The 25,108-nt window shown below is 36.8% G+C and overlaps 3 protein-coding genes across 3 annotated transcripts; all 3 read left to right on the top strand.

Annotated features, from left to right (window-relative positions):
• The first annotated feature begins 1,571 nt into the window (after positions 1–1,571).
• Positions 1,572–8,951, top strand: NAPRT2 (nicotinate phosphoribosyltransferase 2). Its single transcript, XM_086646797.1, has 15 exons — positions 1,572–1,910; positions 2,365–2,509; positions 2,766–2,885; positions 3,036–3,170; positions 3,247–3,308; positions 3,756–3,831; positions 4,772–4,873; positions 5,413–5,529; positions 6,205–6,263; positions 6,969–7,143; positions 7,475–7,609; positions 7,697–7,795; positions 7,995–8,103; positions 8,447–8,559; positions 8,661–8,951. The coding sequence occupies exons 1-15, from the start codon at positions 1,756–1,758 to the stop codon at positions 8,736–8,738; spliced, it is 1,680 nt and encodes a 559-aa protein (XP_086502923.1). The 5' UTR covers positions 1,572–1,755; the 3' UTR covers positions 8,739–8,951.
• A 912-nt stretch (positions 8,952–9,863) lies between these two features.
• Positions 9,864–10,568, top strand: LOC147533225 (uncharacterized). The gene has a single exon (XM_086650029.1). It carries the CDS (start codon positions 9,864–9,866, stop codon positions 10,566–10,568), a length of 705 nt encoding a protein of 234 aa, XP_086506155.1.
• Positions 10,569–11,856: 1,288 nt separating this feature from the next.
• ICU2 (DNA-directed DNA polymerase) lies at positions 11,857–24,832 on the top strand. The gene is made up of 31 exons (XM_086648361.1): positions 11,857–13,350; positions 13,594–13,764; positions 13,871–13,954; positions 14,059–14,133; positions 14,750–14,814; positions 15,746–15,836; positions 15,939–16,121; positions 16,547–16,710; positions 16,845–16,959; positions 17,449–17,628; positions 17,748–17,861; positions 18,290–18,409; positions 18,508–18,825; positions 18,963–19,055; positions 19,968–20,086; positions 20,186–20,258; positions 20,371–20,427; positions 20,554–20,646; positions 21,043–21,168; positions 21,255–21,352; positions 21,493–21,538; positions 21,780–21,893; positions 21,982–22,065; positions 22,265–22,378; positions 22,927–23,016; positions 23,117–23,193; positions 23,281–23,512; positions 23,603–23,656; positions 23,775–23,894; positions 23,975–24,049; positions 24,461–24,832. Exons 1-31 carry the CDS (start codon positions 12,115–12,117, stop codon positions 24,608–24,610), a joined length of 4,731 nt encoding a protein of 1,576 aa, XP_086504487.1. The 5' UTR covers positions 11,857–12,114; the 3' UTR covers positions 24,611–24,832.
• The last annotated feature ends 276 nt before the right edge of the window (positions 24,833–25,108 follow it).

Genomic DNA, 25,108 nt, shown 5'->3' with positions numbered 1-25,108 from the left:
AACAAGTGCTTAAATTTAAGCTAAAAGCGACTTTTTACTGCTTTTAAGCTTAGCCAAATAGTACCTTAAACACTTAGGTGCTGTTTGTTTTTTTTTTTAAGTCTGAATCTGAATTGGTTGAATCTGAATTGGCTGAACTGAATTGGCTGAATCTGAATTGGCTGAATCATTTTGCAAGTCAGATGTTTGTTGTTCTAGATCTGAATTCTTATGTCTGAATTAGTAATTTGACATTAATACCCCTTTTCATATGGTTGGCAAACAAAATCCAATTTCTATTTACACATTCTCCCTTTCCTAAATAAAAAGAAAAATAAAACCCTAATTCCTCTCCTCTTTCCTTCATCCCTGGAAAGTGAAACCCTAGGTTCCTTCTCCATCCCTGGAAAGTAAAACCCTAGGTTCCTCCCTCCCTCTTTCTCCATGAAAGGAAAACCCTAGAAAGTTCCCCCTCTCTCTTTCTCCATCTCTAACAAAAGGTAGGCAAAGGTTTCCACCTCTCTCTCTTAGTCGCGCTCTCTCTCTAATAGTAAATCGGTGAAAGGTTTTATTATATTTTAGTTTATCTCTCTTGATCTTGAACTATTCTGATTCGAGTTTTCATCCATCACTAGTTGGTTTGGTTTGATTTGTTTCTGGAAGGAAAGTTAGGTTTTTTTTTTTCCATATAGGGTATCCTTCATTTTTTTTTATCAGTGATTTGTTTGGTGGTGTTGTTGTGGGTGGAAAAAATTAGAGAGAAACTAGGGTTTGTGGTGGTGGCGACCTGGTTGGTGGTGTTGTGGTGGTGGCGGCCTGGTTGGTGTTGTGGTGGTGCAGCATGTTTGCCTGGTTTTGGTGATGGTGGTCGCCTGGTTTTGGTGGTGGTGGTGGTGGTGGTTGCCTAGTTTTTTAGTGGTTGCCTGATTTTGGAGGTGGTTGCCTGATTTTGGAGGTGGTGGTTGCCTGGTTGGTGATGGTGATTGCCTGGTTTTGGTGGTGGAGGTAGTAGTGGTGGTGGTAGTGGTGGTGGTGGTAGTGGTGGTGGTGGTGGTGGTAGTGGTGGTGGAAGAATATTTCTAATTGACGGGGGGGCATAAATGCCATTTTACATATTTCAGATTTGAGGACTTCATTTTCAGACTTGTTTTGAAGTCTGAAAAATGTGGGTTATAATTCAGCCCGTTCAGACATAGAATCCGTTCAGCCAAATTTCAGATCTTACCGGATAAAAATAACAAACATCTGAAATCTGAATTGGCATCCAATTCAGATTTCAGATCTGAAAAATATAAAAAACAAACAGCACCTTAGATTTTTTTTTTTTATCCTCTTTTACGGTGAAGGAACAATTGTCGGGCTGCTATTTAGTACACAAAACCAAACCAATAATTGTCTGTCTAAAAATAGGGGATAGAAGGGAATCACTCTTGGAAGTTCTATAACGCCTCACTATAATTCTATAGGCGCTCTTCTACACACAAAACCCCTCGAAGACTTGGCCCGTGGGAGGGCGACAAGAGCATTAAGGTGGGGCGCTTTTAGAATTCCACGTCTTAATATGAGTGTACCGTGTACGGGTCTGATTCAGTGAATCTTTTGATTTTTTTTGTCCGATGAAAAATGGTAGGAGTCTAATTATCATTCTAGATTTTTTCTCTTTCTCTCTCTAGAAAAAAGCGATTTTTTTCTTCTTACGCTTCTCCTGTGATAAAATCTATCATATAATCCACTAAAGCACAAGAGAAACCCTAGAATTTCACAGAGAAACAAGAAATGGAGGCGAAACTGAATGGATTAGAGAATGATTTTAAGCAAGTCGAGATTGACGGACCAACGAATCCGATGGTTACACCTTTATTGACAGATCTATATCAGTTTACCATGGCTTATGCTTATTGGAAAGCTGGAAAACATCTGGAAAAAGCTGTGTAAGTAGAATTTAGAAGAACATTATTTGATGTTTGATTAGTTATTCATCTCAATTAATCTTACTTTTGATTCATTTTTGTTGTTTTTTTTTTTCTGTTTGCTGAAGATTTAAGAAGTTTGTTTTGTTATTAGACATATAAATTTCCTGATGAGCCGATGCTGATAATGGTTGTATTCCATTTGTCAAATTAACCCTACTGATACTGCTAAAGGGGTACTTGAATGAGACAAAAGAAAGGGGTACTTGAATGAAATAATTAACCTTGATAAGCCACCACTATGATCAGTCAAAATGGGGGTTTTGGTTACCTATTGAGATTGTTAAAAGATAAATTTTTTACATTGGGCTATTTTGGGGCAGATAGATTGGTGGTTGATCACATCACTTAATCCCCAAACAAGTTCATTGAGCTTGTGTAACATTATCTCCATTATGTCTATATGTTGTTTCAGGTTTGATTTATTTTTCCGGAAGAACCCCTTCGGTGGTGAATATACTATTTTTGCTGGTCTAGAAGAATGCATCCGCTTCATTGCTAATTTCAAGCTTAGTGAGGAAGAGATCTCCTTTCTTCGTGCGTCAATGCCAACATGTGAGGTGAACTAATTATATCAACTTTGCTCATTGCTTTGCTTTGTGATTCATTTTATTGCTTCAATTATTACTAGGTTGTGATTGTATTTACGTAGTATAATCGCTATTACTACATGAAACAAATTCAAGTGTTTCCTTTCTATATCATGGTTTAATGTTCTCTATAATGGTACAGGCAACTTCAATATGTCATGATGTCCTATTGTTTTGTCTCTTTGAATTTTATATGATTGACTATTAACGTTTTCTTTTGCCATAGGATGCATTCTTTGATTACCTTAGGGGAATTGATTGCTCTGATGTCGAAGTTTATGCTGCTCCTGAGGGATCTGTAGTTTTCCCAAAAATACCATTGCTGAGAATTGAAGGACCAGTCGCTGTAAGTATATATGCTCAGAGCAACTCCTTTTCGGCTAGAATGCTAGATTCCATTTCTTTTCTACTTTATCATTGTTGAAGATTCTTTTTGACAAATATCCATTAAATTAACATTTCCCGTGAAAACCTCCAAAAATATTTATTGTTTCAGGTGGTCCAGTTGCTGGAAACTCCATTTGTGAATCTTGTCAATTTTGCTTCTTTGGTTGCTACTAATGCTGCAAGACATCGGTTTGTTGCTGGGGAATCCAAAATGCTTCTAGAGTTTGGTCTTCGACGGGCACAGGTTGCTAGCATTTTCTTTCACTTGAGATGCATTATGTAGCATATTTGTGATGAAAAATCTGAATGTTCTTCTGCAGGGCCCTGATGGTGGAATAAGTGCATCCAGATACTGTTATATGGGTGGATTTGATGGAACAAGGTTATCTTTTGTCATCGCAGCGTTATCTTTTGAATTGTAATTATGATTTGATGTATAGTTCTTTAATAAACAATGTGCGATTGAAAAGAAAACATGAACTGAAGGAATCAGTCGACGTGCTGGTAGTCGTTTTTCTCCAAATGTTGAGCGCCACATATTTAGATGCTTTAATTTTATCATAACAAAACTCTTGTTATTTTTCGAAAAATAATTAAATTATCATAACATTCAAATGTTGTTTTAGATTTTGGTGTTTATCATATATTCCACGCATGAAAGTGAACTTGTTTAAGCTTAACTGTTAAGAAATAGGACTAGTTAAAGTTGTACTCTTTCTGCCGGTCTTATTTGATCATCGTTTAATGTTGTAATGATCTTCACTTGCTTTCTTTGTTTGATCTACTCAAGTTATAGTATGTCATTGATGTGTTTCATCTATATTGGCAGCAATGTTGCAGCTGGGAAGTTGTTCGGGATACCACTTCGTGGAACCCATTCTCATGCCTTTGTTAGCTCATTCATGGTTGGTAGTTATTAAATAGTTGCCATGTAAGACTTGTGGGAATATAAGTATGATATTCTGTTAGATGGTTAGAATTTCAGACTTATGTATTATAACATAATACCCATCTTAATACCAACGCATTCTCCCTGATCTAGGCCCAGCTAGGTCAACTGAACCGACTTCCACATGTATATGTTTGTTTTTTGGCATAGTCCTGCCTAGACTACCCTAGGCTTCTTCAGCCATCCACGCTAGGCACCAAGTTTATAGAATATTTGTAGCAAATATGCAAGACCAGGTGCTTACAGCTTACTTATAGCCTTGGGCTGGAAGGTCTTCCTAAGCGAGTGGGACTAAGTGAAATGTACAACGCTTCTGGCTCACATTAGCCACCACCTCTTCGGAGCATTCCTGCCCTCTAGTATTGTAAGACTAATAGTTGTCTGAATAACTTTTCCTGATTTAAGTGACATCCATGTCCTGTCAACCCAGTTCACGTGGTACAGGTTCTTTTTTCCTTGACATGGGCTGCCTGCTATATACCGTCCTAGGCTTCTCTAATCGACCAGCCTTGGCGCTTCTTTCCATTAAGCTTTCCAAGATGCTTCATCTCTAGAGGAGACCCCAGTCGAAGGAACTATAATATGTCTAAATTGTGAAGGCAAACAATACCTTATCCATCTATTTTAATCTCAGTTACATCCTTAGTTGATTGTTCTACAATCTATTACTTGTCTGCAAAGCTGGAACTGCTGAAATATACATTTTCAAACAACTAGAGAGTATTAAAATGATAACTGGAAGCTTCTGAATCAAGTTCTTTTATGCTTTACAAAAGGTTATGGGTTTTAAAATATTCTTGTACTGTAATTTAGGTGCTGTTTTTTACTTACAGTATGTACCCACCTATTCACTATTTTGTCATCTTATCTGAACTGATTTTACTGGTGACCTGCAGAGCCCTGATGAAATTGTAAACAAGTCACTTCGCTCTTCAAATGGCTCAAATACTTGTGAGGATTTTGTTAGTCTGGTGCAGACATGGTTAAACAAACTTCAGGTTGTCTTTTGATGATTTCACTTTCTCCTTTTACTGTTTTATGATTTCCTCTCCAGATTTTGTGTAGACTTATATGACAGAATGCGAGTAGTTCCTTGAAACTTTGCTAGCATAATTTTTCTGCTTCTAGTTTCGTTCCTTGGAGTCTTAATTTCTTTCACATATTTGAGAACATCTTCCAGAATATTATATATAGAGCCTTTAAGTCGAAATTATGCATTACCTAATTAATCTCATAAGAATAAAACAGAAACACTTTAAACAGTTTTGCTTATAGTTAAGTTATCTCGTGTAATCAGTTTGTTCCATAAGCTAGAAAAAATCATACGAAACTAAAATTTTAGGTTTATACGTCCATGTGAGTCCAAAGTTTATAATGTTGAAGGACTTATTGAAGAGCAATGCATGCATGATAATATTTGGCAGTAACACACTCTTAAAAAAGAACATATGAAAAACTCGCTGATCTTGCAAGACTATTTCTCTTTGTTTGCACTTTCTCCATTTCTTTTGTTTAACTAGTCGATTGATGCTTTCAGAGGACAGATTCCCTGCGTGGAACTTTTGGTGAGACTAATCAAAGCGAGCTGACAGCTTTTACATCTTATGCATTGGCGTTTCCACATAACTTTCTTGCCCTTGTAGACACATATGATGTAAGTCTAATTTTGTTATTGACTTTTTAAAGTTGATAGAAGACTCAAGACACTATGTTTCTCATTCTTTTCAGTAGTAGTTTGCTTAAGGTGAATTTGTGTATATTATAGCATATGAGATCAGGTGAAATCTATAATATAAAAGCATTGGAGGATTTATTAGATGAGAGGTGATGTGAAGTATTTGAAAGTGTTGATTTCGATCATAGGTTATTCATTTTATGGGTCCTATCATGTGCCTTAACGATGCATGATATTTGATAAGTCATAAATTCTTTCCAATTTTAGCAAATCAAAGTTCACTTCTCTCAAAGGTGTTACCGATTCTAAGTCTCCAATTTAAAAAGGAAAAAAAGATAAGTCTTATTATGTGCCCATAGGGCACATGGTGAAAAAAACCCTCATGTATTTTAAATTGTTGTTGTAATAGTATTCCTCATCAATATACGGCTTTTGTCTACGAGACTGAAAGTTGTTGTAATAGTATTTTAAATTGGCTCGTAGCATGCAAAAGTGCTCTGTTGTTTGTTTATGCTACGCGACGTCTTGCCAAAGAAAATCATCAAACAAACATTTAGTCTGTTATAATATTTGATCGGTATGGATGGATTCAGTTTGCTATTATATTACTAGAACTACCTTATTTAGTCATGTTATTCTTTTTTCTTTTACCAGGTTGTGAGGAGCGGAGTTCCTAACTTTTGTGCCGTTGCTTTGGCTCTTCATGATTTGGGGTATGCCTGGAACGATTTAAGTTTCAAATACATGTTGAATATATTTTTTATCAAGTGAATGGTTTTTCTTGCTTCCATTGCCAACTCCTAAATTTTGAGTTGTTCTTCCTTTCAAGTTGAGCTATAAACCTCCCGAGTCCTAACACTTGTATGCCAAGTGACTTTAGTTCTAGCCGTTAATTTCGTGAAGAATTGATGCCCTGGGGATGTCTCAACTCTCAACGTTTATCCGTAAAAAGAATAAAGGAATACATTCTCTGATATTCATGAGTGCTTGATAAGCTACTCATATGAAATGCTTTCGTTTCCGTCTTTCTATCTCTTTAAGTATATGTGTTCTTTCTTTTCTTTTATATTTTTTTTTTCTTACAAATTGTCTAGAAGAGACAGGAACTGCGTGAGATGTCTTCCTCCGATCATCTTGTATAATGTTTAGAATTTAGATATGGAAAAGGCATCGCATCAAGTTTCATCTAGTTTATTTTTTCTTTGTTTTTTTTCTAACAAGAGAAAGAATATTATATTGATATCTTTAAAGTGTAAATGGTACAGTTTTGGGACTCACTCTCACTGCCTGCCTTTGCATTTAGTACTATACTCAATAGTTACATCTATATTTAGTTTCCTACCATTCAAAATAAGAGGTTGAAATACATCAATGAATATGTTCACTTATTCCTGACCGATGAGTATTGCCTGGTGCAGGTACAAGGCATCTGGGATTAGGTTGGATTCCGGCGACCTAGCATATTTCTCTTGCGAGGCTCGTAAGTTTTTCTGCACCATTGAGAAAGAATTTGGAGTACCGGGTTTCGGCAAGATGCTCATCACCGCTAGTAATGACCTCAATGAAGAAACTTTGGATGCTTTAAAAAAGCAGGTAAACTTTCTGAAATAACGTTAATTATTTTAAGTTATGGCTTGTTTCCCAATCCCCAAAATGCTTATGGAACTACTTTGGAACTAAAAAAAATGTAACTTCACTTAAGAAGTCAAGGCCCAAATAGTAAAATGATGGATTCTGAAGTTTGAACCTCGTTGGAGTTGCAGTTCACATAGTTAGGGAAGAGCCAAGATGTGCCACTTGTCCATGTTATCAGTTACTGAGTTTTGCATTGATGAAAATGTAATTTGACTCTCGAGTGCCGAAAAAAAGACAACCTTAGTCGTTCCTTTTCTCTTGTCTGAACTCAGCTTCCTTCTCCTTTCAGGGACACGAGATTGATGCATTTGGAATTGGAACCTATCTGGTTACTTGCTATGCTCAAGCAGCGCTAGGGTGTGTCTTCAAATTGGTTGAGATAAACGATCAGCCTCGCATCAAGCTTTCTGAAGATGTTTCAAAGGTTTGACCACACTGTCAGAGTGTCTTAGTTGTTAGTTACTTAGTAACATAACTTGATTCTTACCCCAGATTTTGTTACTTATTCTAGGTCTCGATACCATGTAAAAAGCGGTGTTTCAGACTATTTGGGAAAGAAGGTTACCCCTTGGTAGACATTATGACAGGGGAAAATGAACCACCTCCAAAGGTATTTCGTCTACCTGTCATTTTTGTTTACAATTCTTGTACTTACATATTTGTATAGTTGCACTTTCTAGTCTATATTTGTCAGTGATGTTAGATCTTGTACCACTAAATTCTTATTTTAGCAAATGTTTAGTAGAACACCTCAGTATATATGTATATATAAAATATTATCCTTTGGGTACTCTTTTTTGAATGTGCAGGTCGCAGAAAGGATTCTGTGCCGGCACCCATTTATTGAATCTAAGAGAGCATATGTGGTTCCACAGCGTGTCGAGGAGCTCCTGAAGTGTTACTGGCGTGGACGTTCAGGTTTGAAGCTTTTTATAAATTTACTTACTGAGCATTCTCCATCAGCAAATTATTAATTGAAATGTCAAAGGGAAGTAGTTGATCTAGAAAAAAAAATTAGAACTTTCTGAGTAGTTGCTGGAAGTTTTCGGAAGCTGGTTTACCGAAAACTAACGAAGCCATATAAGAGAATTTCATATGAACCTTTTTAATGAAACCCTCAGATATCTCTGAAACCGTTTCTATTTTTTAAATTGTTACAGGCCGTTACGGGACATTTTTCTGTTATTTAAACATTATATTAGTTAAGTGTAACGGTAATGTTCTCGTAATGACAGATACACTTGATTGTTGTTGCTTACAGATCAACCAAGAGAAGAGTTGCCACCTCTAAACAAAATCAGGGATCGTTGCATGCAACAGCTGGTTCAAATGCGACCTGATCACATGAGGAGATTAAATCCAACACCATACAAGGTTAGAAAATCTATATCCAGCTTGATCTTCAAGATTATAAACAGTTTCGTTTCAGATCTATCTTTTTGTGACCTAGTTTTTTTTTTTTACTTTGTGATCAGGTCAGCGTCAGTGCTAAACTATATGACTTCATTCATTTCCTCTGGCTCAATGAAGCACCTGTTGGGGAGTTGCAGTAAAGAATGCATTAATGGAAACCCACACATGAAGTTTCATCACATAATGTGAACAAGATAACGATTTCGGTGAGACTTGAGAGTAGGGAGCTATATGAAAGTGTAGGAACTTCATCATTCATTTAAAACATTGTGGACCTTCTGAAAATGGGGGAGTATAGAAATATTTATTATATGCTTGGGTAATAAAAATTTATGCTTTAGTTCATGGTTTAATTAGGCTTAAACCGTTGCCCATGCTTCGAAAGCGTCTCCAAAAGTGGCCTCGTGAACCGAATTTGTTGGCATAAATGCCCCCAAAGCTCTACAAACGTGACAGCAGGCGTTGCCTAAAGTTCTAGAAAAGAAACGGTGGCTTTAAAAGCCTCACTCAGAGTGGTCCAAAGTGTGGCTGTAAGTGACATCAAAGCAGCATTTAAATAGGTGATCAAAAGTGTGGCTGTAAGTGACATCAAAAGCATTTTTGGGAGGAACCAAAAAGTCACCCAAAAGTCTAGGTGATCAAAAGTGTGGCTGTAAGTGACATCAAAAGCCGTCGTTGGAAGTGACACAAACGTGCAGTCAAAAGATACTAGAAGATGTGTCAAAAATGATGAAGATCTTTCAGAACTGCCGACCCAAAGGTGTCGCCGAAGTAACCAGAAGTGGTGGCAAAAGCGTAAGCATTGCCAGAAGTGACACCAAAAACATTGCCGAGAATAATGATTAAAGTGTAGACCCAACAAGAAGTTGCCCCCACATGTGGCGGTAAAAGTGACCCAAAAGCGTGACGAAATTGATCGCGCGAAATATGGGATGAAGTAGATATTTCTTACAAGAATGCTAGATTTTTCTTACAAGAATGTTTGGATTTGATTGTTTCTCATAAATTACTAAATCTTAATTTTCTCTCTTTTCTCAGTTTCAAAGATATCTACTTGCAACAATCTCAACCTCATCTCACTTCTCCTCTTCTGTTGGAAACTTGCTCGTGATATCCTTTCTTTAAATAGCCTTCTTTCTAAAATCATACCTATCTCACTTCTGTTTGTCCTCTTTGCTGCTCTGATGAAGAAATTTTAACCCATTTCCTACAAACATGCCCAATACTTCAGGAAATTCTTAGAAGTCTCACTTCAGGGAACATAAATGATGCCACTATCACTTCCTTCACTGATTGGCTATGCCTATCTTTCTAACCTCACATCAGATGAGGACACTAGGATAATTCAACCTTTGGAACAAATGGCTATCATTATGTGGCACCTCTGGAAGCATAGATGTGAAATAGTCTTTAGAGGAACACAACTCAACACCTTTGGCTTAATCCAGAAAATTCAAAGTTACTCTCAAACACAAGCTACTCTGAACAGAAAACACTCACCATCTAGAAACCTCAACTTACAACTCTGGACTCCACCACCTGAAGGTTTTATTAAGATTAATTATGATGTATCTTTCGTATCTAAGTCTTTGACTTCATCTCTAGCCTTCATTGTTTCGGGTTTTACAGGAAACTCGGCAGCCAAGGAATCCATCCTCACCACCTCCAGGTCAGTAGATGAAGGTGAAGGAAAGACAGCTCTTTCGGGAGTTATCTGGGTTGTCAAGCATGGAGTCAGACAACTTATTTTGGAAGGAGACTCAGCCGATGTAGCAAACTTTTTGAATGGATTGCCAAATACCATTCACTGGACGGCAAGACATATGATGAAGAACATCAAGAACCTCTTCTCTTCTTTTGATAACATTACTTTTGTGTATGTAAATGGGAAAGCTAACTCTATGGCGAACTCTGTCGCAACCAGCAATAGGAAAAATGGACTAAGTATTACTAGTTGTATTCCTAACTGATCTCTTTCCCATCATAACATCCATGTAACTCATTCTGCTAATCAATAGATGTTATGTTTATTTTAAAAAAAAAACAATCTCAATCTCAATCATGCATAATGAGAAAACTAAGGGGGCCCAATATTTATCCTTCATCTCGTTTTCTGTGACAGTCGTCCGACTAGTTTTTGGTCGTTGTGGTCTTTCTTCAGATCAATCACATGTACCGCCTTACTACAATCTCATGTCATTGACCTTGAGTCTTGAGGGCTCGTGTCATTTTTCTTCGAAGAATTATAATGTCAATCTCATTTTACCATTGGATCCCGAAGGATACTATATACTAGATATGTACTCTCCTCGTTATCGCCCATGTTTATATATAATTTCTCAGTTCCCTTTTCGTCGCTCACTTATTCTTTTGGTACCGTTTAGGTCTAACTTTTTATCATAAAACATTTTCACTTCCACACTTTCTCACAATTCATCTGCGATGTTTTGCTAGCTTAGTTCGATATTTTATACTCATATTTTGACAGCAATCCTAATTACCAGGTATTGAGACTCATTTCTTTCATTTAAGATTCAACTGGGGCATGATATCTTTGTTTAGAGAATAATAACGGATGAATTGGAATCAATTTTTGGTTCCTCCCTGTAGACATCCCTCTATTCTCTTGGAAATTTTTGGGTGTTCATTTAGTCCACCTTCAATGTTACAGGATGCTAGATAAAAATTTCATCTTCCGTCTCTTTTTTAAGACCAACGGACAAATTTACAAGTCACAGAATGAAGACTAGTTTACCCACCCAAGTTATTTTATCCAATTGTTCAGTTATCTTTCTTTTTGATGGGGATAATTATCCCCTCTACTTTCCACAAGAAAAGTCAAACGACAATGAAAAAATCAACTATTGAAGTCCTGGCCAAAAACTATATAAAAGAAGGTCATTTTGGAAGGAGAGGAAAATTATAAGACCCAAAATTCGGGTCAAAATATCAAATGAAGCCCAACCCGGAACAATAATGTAAAAAAACTCAAAAGTTGAAATTACAAAACATTTTTGAAAATTTATGTACAAAACACAGTTTGCTCTCAACAATTTTGTAAATGTATGAACAAATTTGTTTTTGTTCACACATGATTAAGAACATAATTATATATGTTGTCACAATTTTAAAAATGTTGTCAACAGTTTCAAAAGTATTGCCAACAATTTAGAAATTATATTTTTTTTATAATATTATTGCCGAGTGGGTTTTTTTTCGTATTTGAGATCAAATGCTTTTCTTACATAGTTGGAACTTGGAAGGTGGGGTTATTATGGTACACGGATTTTAAATTTTGATACGTCATTTTGTAGGATCTTCCGTACCCAATCTTTCCTTTTCTGCCCGAATATACGACCTACCAAGAAACACAAATCATTTTGGCGCGAAAATCATTAATTTTGCCGCCATTTTCAATTGATTCATAGAAGATGACCCAGATCTTTCTAAACTTCACATACGAAAGAGAGAGAGAGAGAGTAAACAAAAAGCGAGAAGAAATCTAGAGAGAGATCGATGGCGGAAGAACCTAGAGAGAGATCGATGGCGGAAGAACCTAGAGAGAGATCGATGGCGGAAGAACCTCGAGTTTCAAGCAGGCGAAGGAACAAAAATGTCGATACTTCACGTGCCGAGGCTCTTGACCGGTTGCAAGCCCTCCGCCAGGGCGACCGGCGATCTGAAGTAAGAAAATACCAAGTACGGATTGAAGAACCGATCTATGATACTCTACCTGAAGATCAGTACGCCTCTCTCGTAGCTAAACGCGGAGAAGAAGCTCGAGACTTCATCGTAGGTGACGATGGTCATGGATATGTAGACGAAGGTGAGGAAGAAGATTGGACTAAAGCCGGTGGCCCTCCGTCGTCTGATGAATCTGACGAAGAAACTGAAAAGGCGAAGAAAAAGAAGAAAGTGAAAAAAGTAGCACCACCCAAAAAACCTAATCCTCTTGCTGCTGCTGGTGCTCTGATGGGTAAGCAACGTTTATCTTCGATGTTTACTTCTTCGGTTCTGAAAAAAGGGAGTAATAGTAGGGATGATAAGAGTAAAGAAGTAGCTTCAGATAGTATTCTTGATGATGTTATTGCTGAGTTTGCTCCGGATGACAACGATAGATTGAGGCGACGTAGAGCACAACCAGGATCCTTTTTACCCCCATCTATCACTTCGGTGAAGTGCGAGAATCGTGGATTTGTCAGGACTGATTCTGTGGTTAGGACTGATTCTACCAATTTCTCTAGAAATGAAACCCTAATGGGTGGTCTTGATGATTCGAGATGTCAAAGGGATGTTCCGAAGGAATCCAAAGATGAGAAAATGGTATCATGTGATATGGGTATTGACCAGTTTTCTCAGAATGGTAGTTCATCTGCTGATAAATGTATGGTTGTGGCTGAAGCCCCAAAAATGAGTGAAGTAGTGGAACCAGTGAAGAGAGGGGAGGTGTTTTCTCTTAACGCGAAGATTAAGAATGAAATAGATCCCAATCTTAGTGCTACTGCAGACTGGCGGAATATATGGAGTGGAAATAATGAGAATAGCGGCTCTGTTGAAGGGGAGACCAACTCCAAGTCTGTTTCTAGTTCCACCGGTTCCATCAAAGGGGAAGCTAACTCCAATGGTGATTCTCTCTCTGAAGAGAAACCAGCTTTTGATTTGAATTCTGATGGGTCACTTTCTTTCTTCATCATTGATGCTCACGAGGAGTCGTATGGTGCCAATGCAGGCAATGTTTATGTGTTTGGAAAGGTAATCTAATATCCAGTCTTTCTCTACGGAACTGTATATGAACTCATTAAGTAGATGGTGATTTCTACAATTTTATCTTTCATATGAAAATTACTGACATCTTCTAATGACCACATCTATCATGCAAGGTAGCTCATTTATTAAATGTAGACATGCTTTTTTATCCTAACTATTATTTGATTTACTCGAGATAACTTTTGGCTGGAGGAACAATATTGAGAAACTGACTTGTGTATTATGTAGGTGAAAACAAAGGCCACATATCAGAGCTGCTGTGCAATTGTAAAAAATATGCAAAGATGTGTTTATGTAATTCCAAATGGTTCTGTCTTTCCAAATGACACAATATTAGATCTCGAGACAGATTTAGCAGAATCCCGGATTTCACCAACAGTTTTTCGAGCAAAGCTACATGTAACTTTGTCTCTTAATGCTCCATTCTCCAGATACATAACTTATTCTGGGATATAATATGATACTGAGTGTTATTTCCTTGTTGTTTCTTGTATATCTTTGTTAGGAGATGGCATCACCATTGAAGCATGAAATATCAACAAAGTTACTAGATTTGAATGTGTCAAATTTTAGTATCGCTCCAGTTAAGGTATGTAACAATTAAGTGGTAGCAAAACTTTTTTTTTCAATGCTCTTCCCTAACTATTTCTGGTTTCTTTTCTTCATTATTAAAAGAATGTTTTTGTTATGCAGAGGGGCTATGCATTTGAACGATCAGATGTACCTACCGGGGAAAATTATGTTCTTAAGATAACTTACCCATTTAAGGTATACCTTTTCTCAATTATTATATCACATTGATAAGGTTAAACAGGGACAGGAGAGTTGGCAGTTAAATTAGTGAAAGTGCCATTGATTTATTCCATTTTCTGTCAAGGTTCTTCTTTTAGCTGTCCTCTGTATGACTGTATCTGTAGAAAGCACAAAAGGCACTTGGAATAATGTTTTAGTTTCTTATGAAGGGATGTTTGACATTCAGAACATTTTCACAATGACCGCTATTTCATCTTATTATTTTAAAATGCTCCTAATTTCGTTTAAAAAAAATGCTCCTAATTTCAGGATTATAGTTTTCCAAGGGACATGTCTTTGGCCGAAAAAGGCTGTAGATATAAGTTCTTGCAGTGTATAGTCTATTAAAGACCAGCTCTTCTCAAATGATAGTTTGGTTTGATGGTTTCAAACGAAATTGATGTCCTTGTGGCTATATTTTCTCTGCGTTCATGTTTATGTGATATTTGGTTGGTGAAATATTTAACCTTGAAATCCCGAGCCTTACTTTTTCCTGTTCTTAACTTCTTATCAGGATAATGCGCATACTTATGTTGACTTTGGAAGCCATTCTTCATTGTTTCTAATTTATTACTGAAATGCATAAACGCAGGATCCAGCACTTCCTACAGATCTCAAGGGAACCCATTTTGTTGCTCTGCTTGGAACTCATAGCAGGTACAAAGATAACAAATGGATCTTTGTGTAGGAGATTTATTGTGTTGCAGCTTTTCATATTTTGGATATATTTTGTGGTAGTGATGCATGCTCTACTTTGACGTGGTACCGTAGACAGGGTGCATGCATTTGGCATAATAAAAAATTAAGCCACTCCAAATAGGTGATCAGTTTACTTAAGAGTTTTCCTCTGATACCGAAATACATTGATCTTAGGATGCAATGGTCCACACCAAGCTAATCCAGTAAGATTGTGAAGTTAACTTACCCGAGTTACCGTAAACAACGACCCGTTCACTCCCCGGTTAGAACTCTCACTACAACTCTCTCACCGCCACACTTACAAAACTCTCTTCATGTCACATTCTTTCTTTCTCTCTCACATATACAATGAAGAACTTGAGAATGGGATGATAAAAATTTTTTGATGAATGAAGGAGGCTATTTATAACACTATTCATCTGGATGAGAAAGGGAAAGTTAAGTTCATTGGCCAAATTTTCTACATCCACCTTACCTTAATGCATGGCTGCATTTTTCTTCCTCAAAACAAGGGATGGCTAATGCTTGACCCCAAGTGAGCTAGGTAATCTAACAAAGCAGGGATAACTTGATATTGACTCTAAGTCACACCCTTTAATTATTTGACCCCACCATATGTCTGATACTGACTCAAGGGGTTGAAAATGAACATTAAAATCATGATAAGAAAACATGGAATACATATAAATATATTTTTGACTTATTACGTCCTCATCTTTACTTGCAACTTTTATACTTCTGGATCGACCGTTGTTAAATTACACATAACTAACCTAGAGTACTTTTTGGGCCTAGCGCGATTTTGTGCAAGTGCAAACGACAAACGAAATATCGCATTATACTCATTGAAGCATGAAATTAACTGACATTCTAAAATCATTTCATGCAGTGCACTGGAACTGTTTTTGATCAAAAGGAAAATAAAAGGACCATCCTGGTTATCATTTTCAAATTTTGCCGGCCGCCCAGCTCCTCAGCATGTGAGTTTTCAAATTCTTGCTTGTCATTTTGTTCGAGTGGGTTTGTACCTTTTGTTGTAAGCCAAAACATGAACTGATCATAGTTTGGGCTGAAATCAATAGGAAAGCTGGTGTAAGCTCGAGCTTACAGTTGATGATCCAAAGAACATTATAGTTTCGCCAAAACCCCCTTTCGAGACTCCTCCAGTAATTGTTTCATCAATAAATCTGAAGACAGTCATTAACGAAAAGAAGGGTGTGAATGAAATTGTTTCTGCCTCTGTGATCTGCTGTCGCGAGGCCAAGGTATCCAATATATGCTTCTGTGACAGTACTTGTTTAATTTGCGTTGGATTTTCTTGTTGGTTTTTCAAGTGAGGCATGTTGTGTTAAATCTTGCTTTATTTCAGCAAAATGTCTGCAACAGTCTTAAAGAAGCTGAATAGTTTGTAACTTTTGTTGGACCAAAGAGCTATCATACACGAGAGTTAGTTTGTGTTGATGGTTTGTTTCTTTTCCAACTTGACAATAGCTTGGGTCTAATTCATATAGTCATTGCTAACTTTCAACTGTTAGTGATTCGTAAGCTTATAATCATTATTCTTAAACTAGATGCAGTTAGGGTTTTCACATACTTGGTGTTATTGGTTGCTTTTGTTTTGTACCACAGCTTACGGATCATTTTTATGCATGAAATTTTACTGATGTTACCTCCTACATTGAGTATATAGATTGATGCTCCCATGTTGGCATCACAATGGAAGAGAGCCGGAGGACTTAGCCATTTCACTGTTGTTCGTAAGCTTGAAGGGGGCATATTCCCATTGGGTTTTACGAAGGAGGTTACAGATAGGAATGCAAAAGCTGGCTGTGATGTCCTATCGGTTGCAAGCAAGTACGCTTGAATTTCCCTCATATGTTGTGTCAGCTTATTTTTGGGTTCTATAGAAGGATATGAAGATATTTGTAAAAAACTACAGTTGGACTTCCCTAATTTGAATCTTACATTTTTTGCATTTTCTTTTGCAGTGAAAAGGGCTTGTTAACTTGTCTGATGCATAAACTACACGGATTGGACAATGACATCCTAGTTGGACACAATATTTCTGGGTTTGATTTAGACATTCTTCTCCACAGAGCTCAGGTTATTTTCTGCTAAATCGTGTAATTAGAAAAATCTTACAATTGACAAACTCACTGAATATGGTGAAGGTAATCAGAGCTGCCCAGTAATCTGGATAAGCTAATGAAGTGACCAATGACATGATCTAGCAAGACGCTGATGTGTTACTTCGTTCATTGTTATTGTCCCTTGGTGCCCTATAATAAATGACACAGACATAATAATAAATTAGTGAAGTGGCCGCACAACATAATTAGTTGTTTTCTAGTTTTTTTCTCATTTCTCTGGCGACCAAGATATTCATTTGGTACTATTTGGAGTTTTGGATGGAGATACAAAAATATTGATTTCTATTTAGACCAAGCCAGCTTCAGCTGGTTCATATTGGTTCTCAGTAGATTCCTTCTACCTGATTTTCCTATCCCAGTCAGCAATGTGGCTGCCGACTTTTGCCTCAATAAGGTTGAATTTACTCCATGTGGTTGAATTTTCTGTAACTTTATTTTCCAGGCCTGCAAAGTACCAAGTAGCATATGGTCCAAAATAGGCCGGCTCAAGCGTGCAGTTATGCCTAAGCTTACAAAGGGAAACACTGTTTTTGGTTCAGGAGCAAGTCCAGGGATCATGTCTTGTATTTCAGGCCGACTCTTATGTGATACATATCTTTGTGCTCGTGACCTATTGAAGGAGGTAAGGATGTCCCTGTTTTCCTTCTTTTCTAATTCTACTAGGAGAATGGCTTCCTGAAAAACATAGGTAAATGACCTACTCGCGTACTCTTAATTTGAACATGGATGGTTTTCTTCCAGGTCAGTTACTCCTTAACACAGCTTGCAAAGACACAGCTAAACAGGGATAGGAAGGAGATTGCTCCACATGATATCCCCAAGGCATTCCAAACATCAGGATCTCTTCTGGATCTAGTATGCTCTTATACTGAATTCTTTATTATTCTTATGATGGTTTTGCCTGTAGGTTTAGATTGTGTGAAACAAAACTTTTGCCTAACTTTAATGTTGGAGAATTAAATTGAGACAAGATATATAATTTTATTTTCAAGGACAAAATAATTCAAACTTTCTTGTCTATATCATATTCATGTTAAGTAATGACATGTTATTTTCTTGCATTTATTGCATGCCTTCACTCTACAACGTTGGGTATTATTTGCTGGAGTCTTTATATAATATGCAGCAGTACATTTGGATATATCCAAACCTTTGCCTTGTTGAATTGTCAGTCTATGTCTCCCGAAGTTTATGTCTCCTAGAAAACTGGGTTGTAAATAGGATTTCTAACCATGAATTTTGTTTAAATAATATGTTCAAACTTAAACGTTTTAATGAATTAGGTTGAGTATGGAGAGACAGACGCTGGGTTATCCATGGAATTGATGTTCCATTTAAGTGTTCTTCCTCTTACACGTCAACTTACTAACATTAGCGGTAATCTCTGGGGAAAGACTCTTCAGGTTAGTAATTTTTACATGTGATTTTTATGTCGAGATTTGGAAGTTCAGCTGGAAATGATATTGATTTCTTATACATATCCGATATCTGTGTTTTTCAGGGTGCCAGGGCACAGAGAGTGGAATATCTTTTACTGCATGCTTTTCATGAAAAGAAGTTCATTGTTCCTGATAAACTTTCTGCTCGTGACAAGGATGCCCTGACAAAACGGAAAACGATTCATAGTGCTGATGGTGAGGATATTGATGATTTGAACAATAACGAACTCAATTCCGAGAATGAACCTCAGCAGCTTAATCACGGAAAGAGAAAAGGTCCAGCCTACGCTGGTGGATTAGTTTTGGAACCTAAAAAAGGTTTATATGACAAGTATATATTACTTCTTGACTTCAATAGTCTTTACCCTTCGATAATCCAGGTTAGCAACATTTTTGGTCTTCTTCTCAGTTGTGTATAAGCTCTTCCATAAACTGTTTCCTGTTATCCAATATGAGTGAGGAAATTACACTTCTATTTATTACTTGTTTGGAACTTTTATCTTTATGTACTTTACAGGAATACAATATCTGCTTTACAACAGTGGAAAAATCTACGGACGAATCAGCTCCTCGTTTGCCATCTTCGAGAACAACTGGAGTTCTGCCCAAGGTAAATCTATCTTTTTCATATATGAATCCAGAATGCCGTTCGTCTCTATCTCTCTCTATCTCTATACATATACATATAATTATAAATATATACATATATACGTCTTGGTGATGCCTAGCTCTTTTTGTCCTGAGAGACTAGGTATTAGAGGTAAGAAGGCAAGAAGCTTCAAAAGAAAATGCAGCAGCATATGTAAGATGCAAATGAGGTCTATGCACCTTGAGGTTCTGACAAATAAGTTACATTCAAGTTGCGAAAGTTACCACCAGGCTGCCTATAGTGGCTCAACCGTTCTAGTAGTTAAAGAAAGAAATCTATTTCACATAGAAGGGACTAAGTAGGTAGTAATTACCATCTTTTTGTTCTTTAGATATCACTCAGCAGACTGGAATTGGAGAGTCTTTGAGGAACTTCAATTTTCATGCCATTTTTTAGGCTTTAGCTCACATATATGACCATTTTTGGATGGTTGACGCCTAAACAAACCAATCAAATTATTAAAAAGGAAAAAAAACAAACCAATCACAGGAAAATATAGATTGTTTTTTTTTGTCATTTCTGCACGATTTCTTATATTGGCACACTGTCGCTAGAGAAGAAAACTGGAGGTACACTTAGGGAGAAGTGGAGAACACGGGAGATACATATGTTTGCATTTGTAAGTGGATTACAAAAACTAATTTAGGATGATATGCTGCTATATTCAAGTTCCTGACATCCATAAAATATTGATTATGAGAGTTATCTGACAAAGCTTTCTTGGTAGTTTAAGATGATGCTAGTGATTTTTTTTTTCTTGTTATATTGGGTGCCATCTATCTGTATTGTTTGTATCATATTTACTCTTCATCTTTATCTTCTGCCTTGATGGAATCTAGGTTTTTCTCAACTATCACTTGCTCAATTTTGTAGTTGCTGAAGGATTTGGTGGAGAACAGGAGAAATGTTAAGCGATGCATGAATCATGCATCTGGTCCTAGACTTCATCAGCTTGACATTCAACAGCAAGCACTAAAACTCACAGCAAACAGGTTTCCAGATTTTCTTTTTGGCGCCTTAATAATCTTCCATATCATGTCAGTTTTTATTACTTTCTATGAAGTTTAACTTTCCATTTGACTCGCAATCAGTATGTATGGGTGCTTGGGGTTTTCCAACTCAAGATTCTATGCTAAGCCACTTGCAGAGCTCATAACACTACAAGTGAGTGTAGCAGCAAATAGTAAATTCTGTTTGTTTCAAAATATTGATATTTTGTCCTTGTCCGAAAAAATATTGGTAGTTTGATGTTATTTTCAATTAACATTTCTTTCAGGGTAGGGAGATTCTACAAAGTACTGTTGATCTTGTCCAAAATGTAATGAAGTTGGAGGTTGGTTTCTTAAATTCTGGGCACAATTAGTATAACCAATGTTTTTTTTTTCTTTCTTATGCTCATTTATGAAGTGGTTTAAGTTGTCCATTTGATTGAGAGATTTCAATATCTTGTATTGGACAGGTAATCTATGGTGATACGGACTCCATCATGATTTACAGTGGACTTGATGATTTTACACAAGCCAAAAAGATAGCAGCGAAAGTCATCCAGGAGGTAAGTTGAATATCCTAGTAGGTAGAGTGGTGAGAGTTTTAGAGAACACCAGCATGTATACTGCATACAGAGGAATGGGAAGTCCATGTTCTGGTCTTGGTAAAGTTTGCATTTCAAAAGTTAAACTGAAAAGCAAAACCACCAAACAAATATCTTTTAGATGACTAGAAACAAATAAAAAATGGTCCAGACTCCAGACGGATATTTGACAAGCAGATCGGTAAAATGATCCATGCAGAATGTAGGATGTGTCACTACAACCTGGTCTTTCTTGTCGGACTATAATCCTTTTATATTGGTTATAATTGTAGGAATTAGGAAAGAAAGCCTATTTGTTTTTCGTGCTCTTATTCTTTCTGTGAATGTTGACAAATGACAATTCTTCTCTAAATTTAGGTAAACAAGAGTTATCGCTGTTTAGAAATTGATCTTGATGGCTTGTACAAGAGAATGCTGCTTCTCAAGAAAAAGAAATATGCAGCTGTCAAAGTCCAAAAACTAAAGGATGGGACAGAACATGAGGTTATGTTTCAATCCACTCATTCTTCTATCTGTAAATGAGACTCAAACCTTTTTTTTGATGTGGCTGGTAATTTTGTATTTAGCAGGTAATTGAGCGAAAAGGTCTTGACATGGTTCGGCGTGATTGGAGTTTGCTATCAAAGGAACTAGGGGATTTCTGTCTTAGACAAATATTATCTGGAGGGTATTATTCCACCTTATACTTAATGTACTTGTGTGATTCTCTTGTACTTGAATGGGAGATTGAAAGAGTGCAGAGATTGAAAGAGGTCCACTGTAACTTGTCTTCGAATTCGTGTACTTGTCTGACTGTCATGCTTGCAGGTCATGTGAAGATGTTGTTGAGTCTATACATAGCTCTCTAGTAAAGGTACAATCATAATATCATGAAGTGGCATCTAAATTTTGTTACTTCTTGGTTTTGAATAGTTATTAAAGTCACTTATAAGTTTAATTTGTTTTTAGTATAGGTGATCATTGTCAAGTTGGTTGATTCGTTCAGAAAATGAGAACATTGACATTTTCACCTTAATCATATAGATGACATATATATGAGTAGATGAAGCTTCACACAATGAACATCGAGTTTTTATTCTTGTCGACATCAACAGGTACAAACAGAGATGAGAAATGGGGAAGTAGCACTTGAGAAATATGTCATCACAAAAACATTGACAAAACCGCCTGAATCCTACCCGGATGCCAAAAGTCAACCACATGTGCAGGTGAGCCAACATTTTGACCCCGTAATTTATGCGTATTTATATTAGGTGCACCTCATTTCAATTTACTTGGCCATAAATCTTCCTCCAGGTAGCTCTTAGGTTGAAGCAAGCTGGTTATTCCGCTGGATGCTCTGCTGGTGATACAGTTCCTTATATTATATGCTGTGAGCAGGTATCATGTTTCTTACATTTTATTGTCTTTTGCCATCAAATATTAATTTAGTACTCAAATGCTTCTGCTCTTGTGACTTTTAAGTTTCTACAAACTCTGATGATAACAATTAAGTGATTGGTATTATGGACTTAGGATAACTTAGAAAATAAAAAGCAAATATACTGACATTCTTTACGCATTTGTTTATTATGAACAGGGAACCAGTTCTGGTTCTTCCACTGGTATTGCTAACCGGGCCAGACATCCTGATGAGCTAAAAAAGGACAACGGCGCCTGGATAATTGATATTGAGTATTACTTGGCGCACCAGGTAAGGAATCTACTTGATAACGCATTTTGTTAACTTTTTTGTACTGTGCCAATTTGACCTAGATTCGTAGTATCAGGCAATTTGGTCAGCTCGTAATTAACCTATTTTAACGAAACTAAAGTGGACATTGAGTACTTCAGAAACTCCATCCGGAGAACTTTGTATTTTGATCCGTGGAAAGGTGTGGACTGGAGGTATATGTTACAAGGACGGCACTTGGTTCTGGGATGTTCTGTCGAAACCAATATATTTTCTGGAAAATTCAAGATTTTATCAGAAAGTCCCCCCGGAAAAAGGACTTGCTAGAGTTTTGCTCTCTATTATCCCTCCACACATATGAGGGAGGCTTGATCTGACTCGAGCAGCCATATATAAGTTGGAACCTTGACGTTACATCTTCTAGCCTCTCTTCTCTTACTCCAAAATTTCTCCGGTTACTTTGTTTCCATTGAAGTTTGGTTTTGCTTCTACATTTTTACGATTTTCATCTCTTCTATAATTCACCGTTCCCAAGGAGAGATCTAAGGTTCGTAGTGTTCTCCATGCAGATTCATCCTGTGGTATCACGTCTATGTGCTTCCATTCAGGGTACAAGTCCAGCACGTTTGGCTGATTGTCTGGGTCTTGAATCATCCAAGGTAAGCCACATCTTCTCTAGATTAACCACCATACAAAGTAAGCTGCACCTCATCGATTCTCTTGTTGTATGTTATTGACCATGTGACAATTGTTGTTTAGTTCCAATCTAAAACAAATGAAGCAGCAATTAGTGATTCATCTCCCTTGCTCTTATTTACCATGGATGACGATGAGAGGTGAAATTTCTTTCAGTTAATTAGTCTCCCTGCACGATTTAGCAGAATAAGAGAAGTTGATTGGTCGATCTTAAACCAAAATTGCAGATACAAGGGTTGTGAGCCTTTGCGATTATCTTGTCCAAGTTGCTCTAGTACTTTTGATTGCACCTCCATCTCCAGTTCAGTATTAACATCATCAAGCAATAAAACCCCAGTAGAGTCGGAAGCAGAGAAAGAATCTACATCTAATTTCTGGTGCAGATTGCGTTGTCCTAGATGCCCAGATGACGGCAATGATAATAGAGGTAGAATGTCTTCTGCGATGATAGCTAACCAGGTAATTTTCCTATCGAAATCTTGACAGCAAGTTACTTATCTCTCTGTTTAGGATTAATAACATAAACAATCCAATTTCAATTTTCAACAGGTCAAGAACCAAGCTAACGAGTTTATCCGCATGTATTACAAGGGCTTGATGACGGTATCTCTTGGCACTATGTATCAATTTTAATTGTAGTATTACATGCAGATAGTGATTTACCGGCACAATAGTGTCCTGCAAATATAACTCTGATTGTTTTGTTTATATTGCTCCTTAGTGTGACGATGAAACATGCAAATACACAACTCGTGGTATAAATCTGCGAGTGATAGGTGATTCTGAGAGAGGAACAATTTGTCCGAACTATCCTTCCTGTAATGGAACCCTCGTGAGAAAGGTTCCTATCCTCACCAATTCATTTATCTTGTTTTTAATGTCTTACCTGAATACTTAATTTGACTAGTTGGAAAATTGCAGTATACTGAAACGGATCTATACAAGCAGCTCACATATTTCTGTAATGTGTTGGACACTGTCCGGTTCATCGAAAAGGTTCGCGCCATTCCTTTAGTGTTCTAATTAAAGTTAATTGTTTCAAGGTGGTAAGTTTTGAGAGGGACAGATGCATAAATCACAAGAGAAATGTTTCTTTTCCATAGTCTTACCCGGAGTTCCGATTAAAAGCTGATGTAACATCTTTGTGGCCACATACTTTCATCAATTTTTTTTTTTTTGAAAATCTCAATGGTATAAAATCAAAAGATATAAATTGTGCTATCAATGCATTGAGTACGACTCTGAGTCACCCTAAATAATTTTAGCAGTTCTCTACTCACTGTCACTTTAGATGGTATAATGTGAGGCACCCTGGTTTGGCCCTTTTCCCTTGGGTATCAGATTCTAATGCCAGTATCCGTGTCATATACAAGAAAGTTTCTCATTTCGTTGTTGATATGCTTGCAGTTGGATCTCAAGACAAGAATACCATTAGAAAAAAAACTTGCAAAAATCCAGCCGGTAGTCGCTTTGGCAGCAGCTACAGTAAAGAGGCTCGGAGACAGGTGCTCTTATGGATGGGTTCAGATGAAGGACCTCACTGTCTTTACTATTTGATCCGCTGAACTTTTGAATTGTAAAATTTTGTAGTTGTACATATCTTACTGAACTATAGTGCCCATCAGTTGTCTGATTAAGGAAAACACAGAAAAAACTAGAATGGTTAGATAAAATATGAATCATTCTGGGAGATTAATTTATCTATGATCTGTTCATTTGAAAAGTATTAACAATGTAAAAGTGGTATATCTCGAGTCTATCTGAATTCAGTTCTATTTCCTCTGACTGTCATTTGCATCATGTTCTCTTGAACTTCATTATCATGCATAGTTACATCTTAAGTTATTTGCTTTCAACAATTAGTAGCTTGAATCAATATTTTGAAAGGGAAGAGGTTATGTCTCACTAAGTATTACATGTAATGTTACTCAAAATATTTATTACACAATTTTGTTGATTTGGGTTGTATATATTTTGAGTAAAATTCCAGTAAGTAGGAACATGATATTCAAATATGGTTAGTGTTTTGGTACCAAAGAAATCATGTACAAAGAA

The sequence above is a fragment of the Eschscholzia californica genome, unplaced genomic scaffold (assembly GCF_041429995.1).
Source record: "Eschscholzia californica isolate CP2 unplaced genomic scaffold, dmEscCali1.0.p SCAF_6, whole genome shotgun sequence".
NCBI classification, from domain to species: domain Eukaryota; kingdom Viridiplantae; phylum Streptophyta; class Magnoliopsida; order Ranunculales; family Papaveraceae; genus Eschscholzia; species Eschscholzia californica.
The sequence above is the reverse complement of the archived record's forward strand: the minus strand, read 5'-3'. Positions and strand labels throughout refer to the sequence as shown.